This window comes from Oratosquilla oratoria, chromosome 31, assembly GCF_046742065.1.
Source record: "Oratosquilla oratoria isolate Oo_2021 chromosome 31, ASM4674206v1, whole genome shotgun sequence".
Taxonomy (NCBI): domain Eukaryota; kingdom Metazoa; phylum Arthropoda; class Malacostraca; order Stomatopoda; family Squillidae; genus Oratosquilla; species Oratosquilla oratoria.
Window position 1 is genome coordinate 3,706,846 of NC_134807.1, and position 9,528 is coordinate 3,716,373.

General features: G+C 37.9%; 1 protein-coding gene across 1 annotated transcript in view; it reads right to left on the reverse strand.

The window, feature by feature from the left end:
* Positions 1 to 5,850, reverse strand: part of LOC143041421 (meteorin-like protein) — a 122,222-nt gene extending 116,372 nt beyond the window's left edge. Inside the window, exon 1 of the mRNA XM_076213266.1 lies at positions 5,153 to 5,850. Within this exon, the coding sequence (XP_076069381.1) occupies positions 5,153 to 5,421 (269 nt within the window). The 5' untranslated portion in view covers positions 5,422 to 5,850. The remainder of the gene's footprint in view (positions 1 to 5,152) is intronic.
* Positions 5,851 to 9,528: the final 3,678 nt, after the last annotated feature.

Here is a 9,528-nt window from a genome sequence, read left to right on the forward strand (position 1 = left end):
ATCTAACAATGAAGTCTATGCAATCATAGCAGTGTTCGTCAAAGCGGAAAAAACTTTGGTAATTTTTTCTTGTTTCTAGAAATATTCCGATTAAATGAAGCGGCCTTGCTGTGGATGTACTGTGTCTTGCTACATTGCTTCTGACCCAAGGCGATGGGCGAGATGCAGGGATGACCCGGCATCCATGAGGAGCTAAGATAAGAAGGAGGAGGAAGGGGTGGAAGTGGGTACGTACGTGTCTTTGCCTTGGCTACCTCCCTTATAAGGGGGAAAAAGTTCTAGGTTTATATATAGATCTTATTCCGTCCTCTCGATCTCCCTGCACACATACATTGAGTTCTCATCCGTCGATCACGAGTCCAGCATGTGATTCAAGAACATGGTAAATCTCGGAGAGGGAGAGAGAGAAAGCGAGAGAGGCTGAGAGAGAAGCTGATAGAGAGAGAGAGAGATTGAGAGATTGAGAGAGAGAGGGAGAGAGAGAGAGAGAGAGAGAGAGAGAGAGAGAGGTTGAGAGAGATACTTAGAGGCTGACAAAGCGAGGTTGAGCGAAAAAGATAGAAAAATAGAGACAGAACCGGAGGAAGGTAGAAAGGAGGAGAGAGAGAGAGTAAAACAAATGAGAAAACTCAGGCGACAACCCAAACACCCAAACGAAAACGACGGGCGACCCCGACGAGGAGAAGGAGGAGGAGCCAGCGCGCGTGTTGCCCCTTTCGGAGCCTCTGAACGACAGCCACGGCCTCAAACCGCCCTCAAGGCACCCCCGAGGTCCAACTCGGTTCCTTAAGTGGCACTGCGGTCTGCACACGATGGCACTTGGCCCTGTTCAAGTGCCACGAGCTTAATATTCATTCGAGGGCGACTTGAGGACGAGTTTCGGGACATTGTGAGGAGTTTCAAGCTTCTTGACAACGCTGGGTATTTACTTCATTGACTCGGGTCCTCTCGACTTCGGATCAACGGCGGGCGGACTCTTCAAGACGTTGAAATCAACGAGTCGATCTGGTGTCTGAAGAGAGTATAAAAATAGAAACGAAGAACACGGAAAAATGAATCAACGCCGACGAGATTAACCCGCTCACTACACTTGAAGATTTGCGGTACGTAAGATTGGAGGAGACTGCGAGAGGCCATAAGGCCTACACTAGGCAGTTCTGTGTCCATGACCACCTGTCATCCCCATCCATAAAGTTGTCTAACCGTTTCTTAAAACAACTGATAGTGTCAGCGCTAACTACATTATGGCTACTAAGTCTATTCCATTCGTTGACCATACTATTAGTAAACCGAATCACAAATTCTCGTCCAGACGGGGCTAGTTTAGTAGCCGCTAGTGCAACAAACGACTTGTAAACTAACCTCCTCTACTTGCCCAGTGTAAACGGAAAGTTCGTCAACTTGCCTCCAAACTATCCTAGTGTGAACACTTACTTGACGTTAAGCAAGTTAACTAGCAACTAGCACTAGCGGTTACTAAACTACCCGCGTATAAACGAGGCATAATTCTGCTCTCCCTCAAGCGATTCTATTCAGCTCAGTGTGACCCCATTGCACATATAACATATCAAGTTAACTTAAGGACGTCAGTGACACCTCTACGGCCCACAGTTACGAAGCACAAAGAAGTATGTTGATCACTTAACTTCTACTCACCCTCCTCCGTCAATCTCTCTCTCTCCTTAACAAACCTCTACGTCAGTGAAACCCCTACGGACCACAGTCACGAAGCACCTATTCCTTGTCATATTGTCCCCATTGGATAGAAACGCTGTTAGGGAATACACGATCCCCCTCGTGACTGACTCACCTCAAAGTCAATTTCGTTCCAGAATTGTTCGACAGTTTCGTTCTACTTAGTCCTACGATCGTCAACAGAATTCTTAATAGAAATGCAACGTGAGTCACATTTCTCCATTAAAACGTGGACCAAGATCATTTGACTTTATACTAATACACCTAAGAATCTTATTTCATTTTACTTTTTATATTTTCTGGTGTACAGACTTGATATATGGTAATAACAATGACGTAGACAACTGTTTTGTTACTTGTGGATCAACACTTGATATATGGTAATAACAAAGACTTTGACAATTATTATTTGTTGTGGATCAAAACTTGATATATGGTAATAACAATGACGTAGAAAACTGCTTTGTTATTTGTTCTGGATCAACAACAATGGATTCTTATGTTTATTCCTATTTCATGTGTGTGTGTGTGTGTATATATATATACATATATATATATATATATATATATATATATATATATATATATATATATATATATATATATATATATATATATATATATTATATATATATGTATATATATATATATATATGTGTGTGTGTGTGTGTGTGTGTGTGTGTGTGTGTGTGTATAATCCTCTGTATGGGGTATGGACTTTGTTTTATGCAATAATTAAAAGGGCACCTCTATGGACCAGAGTAACTCAGCGACAATAGTTATTGATAAAATGGCGTTGAACCGTGAGAAAAAATAAAAAAAAAGGACAAACTGAACTGATCTTATCTACATGTTTGTCGGGATGTGTTGATTGTGGAGTTGTGTCCTCTTTATCAAATGCTCCATATTAATATATTAATGAAGATAAAGCAGACAAAAGTTTATATTAATTTCAGTATTTCTTTATCAAATGCTCCATATTAATATATTAAGGATAAAGCAGACAAAATTTAATATCAATTTCAGTATTTCTTTATCAAATGCTCCATATTAATATATTAATAAAGATAATGCAGACAAAAGTTCATATTAATTTCAGTATACAATCGTTCTGATTATGAAACAAAGATCTACATAAGTATTCAAATCAGGACGATTGTATAATGAAATTAAATTTTATTTTTGACTTCGTCTATATAAAAAACGGAGATCAACACAACTAAAAATCAAATAATTTTATAACAATAACATAAAGTGGTTTTCTTTATCAAATGCCCACTTCGATTACAAGACAAAGCCTCAGAAGAAATGCGAATAATTACATAATAATAATACGAATTTGTTTTCTTTATCAAATGCCTTCCTGCGATTATAAAACAAATGTTAAGGAATAAAGTTCAAACAATTGTGTAAAACCAATAGAATTAAATAAAAATAAAATAATAAATATATAAATGAGTACATAAATAAATAATTAAATATATCAAAATAGGCCTGTGTATACATGCACTTGTAGATACACACGATCAAGTGGAACTACATTATGTAAACAAGTTTTATACATTCGGTACAATACCAAAATCACGCAAGCAGGAATATTCAACTTTAATTTTAAGTTGACCAATCCTCCTAACCTTATATATCCTAACCTAACCTAACGTAACCATTTCATTGGAAAAAAAAATCTTTGAACTGCAAAAACGAAAGTGAAAAATATGTTTGCGTGATATTGGAATAATACCTAACATTCTTTTCATCATTGACATATAAGAATATTTCTTGAGAATCTCCACATTTCAAAACATCTCTAATATTCGAAACAAACCATCCGAAATCCGGCAATTTTCCGAATACCAGAAGCAATTTATCTTTCTTACGTAGACTAAATGTGGCAGCATACTAAACATTTTTCGCTAGCATGCTACTTGCTTTTGGTTCCATATGAACATCTAAACAATGTATCTAACATTCGTATTCTAGATTTAACCTCTCTTAATTCGTCATTCAGCTTCTAATTGCATGAAGCAAGATTAATTTGACATTTTGGAAATTTGAAAAACAAAAAGATCATAACCAAAGTCGTTGCTATTCAAACCCAGTAGCAAAAGCAAGTAGCATGCTAGTCTAATGTACCGCCTTCTTTACGTAGAGTATTTGTAGAAGAGACCTAATATCCTGTGATTCTAGCTCTGAACATGTCCGCGTGATCGTGGATTATTTCTAAGTTTTGCCAATGTTTATAACTTATGAGGAGAATTATCTGTCTACGATAACAATGTAACCTTTATCCATTCCATTATCATTTCAAAGGCGTGGGAACGACGAATACAAAGACAAATATCAACGTGTGCAATACTTCAACTTTGAGATATCCTACATAGACAAGTAATCTTAACTGATATATACTCATTATCAACAACACAAATAAAAAAAAAAAAAAAAATCGAGGGAACAAATGACTAACCCCACGAAATCGATTTCACCTCTCCGTGTGTGGGTGAAATCTTAGTGGTGATAAAGTTTTCACCACTACTTCAAGGGTGGGTGAAATTTTGGTACGGTGGGTGAAATATTGCCGGTGCTAAATTTTAATATCCCAATCTTATCATTAAAATTTCAATGTGTTATTAAATTTTGTCTATTCGATGGTGATACATTCTCGCCCCTCCGTGGATTGGTATAATTCTGGCGGTGATAATAATTTCACCTCCCCCCTTATGGGTAGGCAAAATTTTGGCGGCGCTAAATTATGCCTTACTATTACTATGAGCATTGAAATGTGTCACTAAATATAATTAATTTTGGTGGTGATAAAAATTTCACCCCTCCCTGGGCGGGTGAAATTTTGGTGGTGATAATTTCACCCCTCTTTCATAGGCGGGCGAAATTTTGGCGGCGCTAAAATATGCCCCAATATCACAATTTACATATATTAGCGCCATTTGATAAAACGAAACACATTCATAGGATACTAGAACTTTACAGTATCAAATGAACCTCCATTTTCAACTGAATTTAATCGCAGAAAGCGAATTTAAAAACATACAAATTCATAACAAATTGGATCATTTTCAGTGCATTTAGATATTTTGTCCTGGTAAGCTGTTGTTTAAGTTTAGTGAAGGTTTTGTTCCGAAATGTTTCCGATTTGTTTTTGACACCTGTTCACCTGCCTGAAACCACCTGTTCACAATACGGCAATGGTCAGTGATGTTAGGCAAGTATTAGACCTGATGTTTACATTCTTATTTCTATTTTCCGAGTTTAATATTAACGAAAACATCTACTTAAACTTCAGAAAACCCTGGATGGAAAGCCTTATTAACGTGTTAGTTCTTAAACTCTTATTGCCAATGTTGGGATCAGCTACTACTACTAGTACTATTATTATTCCTTCTAAAACTACCGTTACTACATCTTAAACAGCTAATTTTTGTCATTCGTTTAATGAACTTACCTTCCTGTAAAGTCACAACCATTGGAATCTGCGCCGACTACATTTACACACATCACGAGAACACAACACATGATCACTACATGACCCCAGAGGTCTTGCCATCTCACTACGCCAGGCAGAGATCCCAGTCTCTTTCGACGAATTTTCTGACGTCCAGTACATAGCAAAGACAGGGGTCGTAGACGCTGGTCTCTGAATATGGTTACAGTATACTGATCGTGATGTTCCTCCATGGTTTTGGGGTGTGGGGAGTGCGCGAGCCACTTCATCGCTAGCTGGCACGTTTCGCCTTGGGTACACCACCAAATGGTTAAAAAAGGGAAGACTTGTTTAACGTTACGAACAAGTCGTACATTGAACACTCATGTTTGCTGTACTGTCGAGGGGGATGTACACTTTGGATTTTCTTTCTCTGGTATGACAAGTGCAGAGGCAAAGGTTAACACTCAAGGTGAAATCACTTGCTTGACAGCATCGGTCACCATGATGTCCAGTTGCTCATCCAACAAACACTAACCGCCGCAAAGAACACCACAACACTACACCGGATCTCTTCAGGACACCATCTTGGCTCAAAACAGTTACTCAAGTAAAATAATCCATGGGTTGCTAGGAGTAAGAATAACAGGTGTCCGCGGAGGTACAGGGCGACGTGCTCTCCCTCTACACACTTGAGATGTACTGGCAAGTGGATGCTGGTTGCTTGTCGACTGGGCATCAGGTACCTCGGGGCGGGCGCGCGCAGTTGCCATACGCCGCCACGCACAAGGCACGCTTCCATTTCGCACGCTCCATCATCCTATCCTTATTATTCGTTTTCTTTTCTTTCAGTTCTTATTATATTATTGCTTAAGAATGGACTGGTAGTCTTATGATTTCCTTTTGATAAAATGGGTTAATTTTAGGATCTACTGGACCAAGATCTATATTGAGTATGAAGTTTATTCTTGTTTCTTATAGCCACGTATGGCTTTGATTACTTTAAGGCCATTGTCAACATTTAAACACTTTACGTTGCATTGTGGCGAAACATCTTTGTTGCCCACGAAAGGTAAAACTAGTCAGGTCACCACCCTTTTCCTTTAATGATACATCTCCAAATCGCCCAACATTTCAGCTGATACACGTCCAGTCAGTTACAAATACCAGCTTGAGCGGTACATGTCTGAAAACACGGGACATAATTGCCCCCGAAAACTGCTTCGTACACGACTGGCTGCGTTATCGTACGTCTGGCAGAGAGACGGGGTCTCGCTGCTCGCAGTACTAGCCAAGTTTATTGAAGTGTACTATGTATGTCATTTGCTTAGAGGATGGGGGCTCTGTCTCTCTGATCATGGCTACTGGCGAGAGTCCAGTGGCTGTTGGAGAACAGAACCTGTTTGTGCGTCTATCTACTGTCGTGTTGAGGGTATATATGAGGGTGTAAGGAGATCTGAACATGTTGGCTGTTTGCAAGACGATACTCCGATCATCATTGTGGAGAGGTTGACGCTCCTACACAGGGTTGGGCCCAAGTACACAGGCAACTGTACTTAGTCCAAGTACCTGGAAATTTTCCAAGTACAAGTACAGTCACTTTACGGTCCAAGTTCATGTCATTATACTTGAATATTCTATGCGACAATGAAAAATCCTGTCGCAGATTCTTAAAACATCATAACACTCAATGTACCCGATATTATCATAGTACCCAATAATTCGCTAGAATACACAGTATATAACTTTTGATTAAATTAATTGTAATTTTTTATAAGTTGAATATACTTCGAATTTTTCAAGTACTTTGGGTCCAAGTACAAGTAACACTGATGTTTTAAACTCAAAGTAGAAGTACATGGACATCTGTACTGAAGTCAGGACAAATACGTGGACTTCTACCCGACCCTGCTCCTCGCCCAGACAAGGGTGCGTCCAAGTGTGTGTTGCTGATAACACAAGTTTACCAGCGTATCTGTCCTTGTAGGCAATGTCGCTACTAACGAGTGTAAATAGAAATACAAAATAAACAAATAAATAGATAGATAAATAAAGAAACAGAAACATTAATATATACAAAAATAGATAAATAAATAGATAGAATAAATATATAAACAAATAAATAGATGAATAAATGACTATATACATGAACAAACAAATAAATGAAAAATAGATAAATAAATAAATGTATCTAAACAAGTAAATAGATAAATGGATATGTAACTAAAATAAATAAATACATAAACAAACAAATAAATGAATTAATGAATAAACAACGTAGGCTACCTGACAACAAAGCTCTCATCACAAAAAGAACCAAATCTTCACTCTTGGTACAAAATCTTCTACTCGAAGACAGAACTCTTAGTTCATCACCGCTCTTGAGTTTAGATATTTCGAGAACGGTCTAATGTATGCACATCATCCACACATAACTCATCCTACGAAAATTACTTCGCTCACATTACGAAAGTCAAAACCGACGAGTTGCCATTTCACATATTACTTGGGGTGAGTTTTGCCTTTCTCTCTCTCTCTCTCTCTCTCTCTCTCTCTCTCTCTCTCTCTCTCTCTCTCTCTCTGTCTATCTCTCACTCTCTTCGTCCGTCTCTCTCCCCCCCCCCTCTCTCTCTCTCTCTCTCTCTCTCTCTCTCTCTCTCTCTCTCTCTCTCTCTCTCTCTCTCTCTCTGCCTCTGCCTGTCTCTCTTTCTCTCTCTCTCTCTCTCTCTCTCTCTCTGTGTGTGTCTATCTCTCACTCTGTCTCTCTCTCTCTCTCTCTCTCTCTCTCTCTCTCTCTCTCTCTCTGCCTCTGCCTGTCTCTCTCTCTCTCTCTCTCTCTCTCTCTCTCTCTCTCTCTCTCTCTCTCTCTCTCTCTCTGCCTCTTCCTGTCTCTCTTTCTCTCTATCTCTCTGTCTCTCTCTCTCTCTCTGTCTATCTCTCACTCGCTTTGTCCGTCTCTCTCTCCCTTCCTCTCTCTCTCTCTCTCTCTCTCTCTCTCTCTCTCTCTCTCTCTCTCTCTCTCTCTCTCTCTCTCTCTCTCTCTCTCTCTCTCTCTCTCATCCTGTCTCTCTTTCTCTCTGTCTCTCTTTCTCTCTGTCTGTCTCTATCTCTATCTTTCTCTTTCTGTGTGTGTGTGTGTGTGTGTGTGTGTGTGTGTGTGTGTGTGTGTGTGTGTGTGTGTGTGTGTGTGTGTGTGTGTGTTTTGGGGGAAGTGAACCCTGTCTTGGGGTGAGAAAAAACCTTTTTGGTATATAGGCAGATAAATAGACAAATATAATTATAAGTAAAATAAAGCATCTAATAATAAAATAACTATAAATATAATAAAAATACAGATAAATATAGATAAATAGACAAATTTAATTATAAATGAAATAAAACATCTAATAATAAAACAACTAAAACAGAATATAAGAATAGATATATATATATATAAACATAGATGAATATAAATAAGAATACAAGCTATGAAATAAGATAACTATAATTAACTATATTTATAAATAAAATAAAATAGAATTGCATAACTATAAAATAAAAGCTAAATAAAATAAAAAATATATAAATTAAATTAGATTATATAAGATAAAAATAAATAAAATTAGATAAATATAAATTCTCGCGTACAGTAGCTCAAAGAAATACTGCATCAGAATAGATCCAGATACATCAAAATGATCGCAAAATGAAGGACATATTTCTTAAAGAGATGAGCAGTTTCCAATTAACTTTGGCCACTAATATTAAACTATGATTAGAGATTACCATATCAGTTAGGAACGTACTTTATCAAAGGTCTATTAAATCATTGGATTAATTTATTTAGATCTCGTTTTAAGAAAATATTAGACAACTTTATGGGTGGGGGTGACAGGTGGTAATGGACATGGAACAGCCTATTATAGGCCTTATGGTCTCTTGCAGTCTCCTTCATTCTTATGTTCTTGTTTAGAGTGTTTGAGATCTTGTTACGATGCATAGTTTTATGTAACAAGGAAACTATTTACAATATATCTCAATTTTAGGTAACAAATCCCCATCTATGCTTAGTGAATATCATTTGGAAACGTCTTATATTAAAGGTTTATTAAACCAACGGATTAATCTGTTCAGACCTTGTTAAGAATGCACCTAATTAGGATAATGGTTTCTTCCAATGCACATTTTCATGTATCGAGGAAACAGTTAACAATATGTCTTAATTTCAGGTAACAAATCACCTCTATGCACAACGAACAGATGCGGAGTGAGATACGACCCCTGAGGCACTCCACTCCTAACAAATTGATTTCCTGAAAGAAGCCTTGTTATTCAGAACAATTGGCTGCTTACGATATCCTACCCTAAGGCTTCAGCCTGAAACGATAGCTGCTCTTGAGGGATGGTGTCTGAAAGCG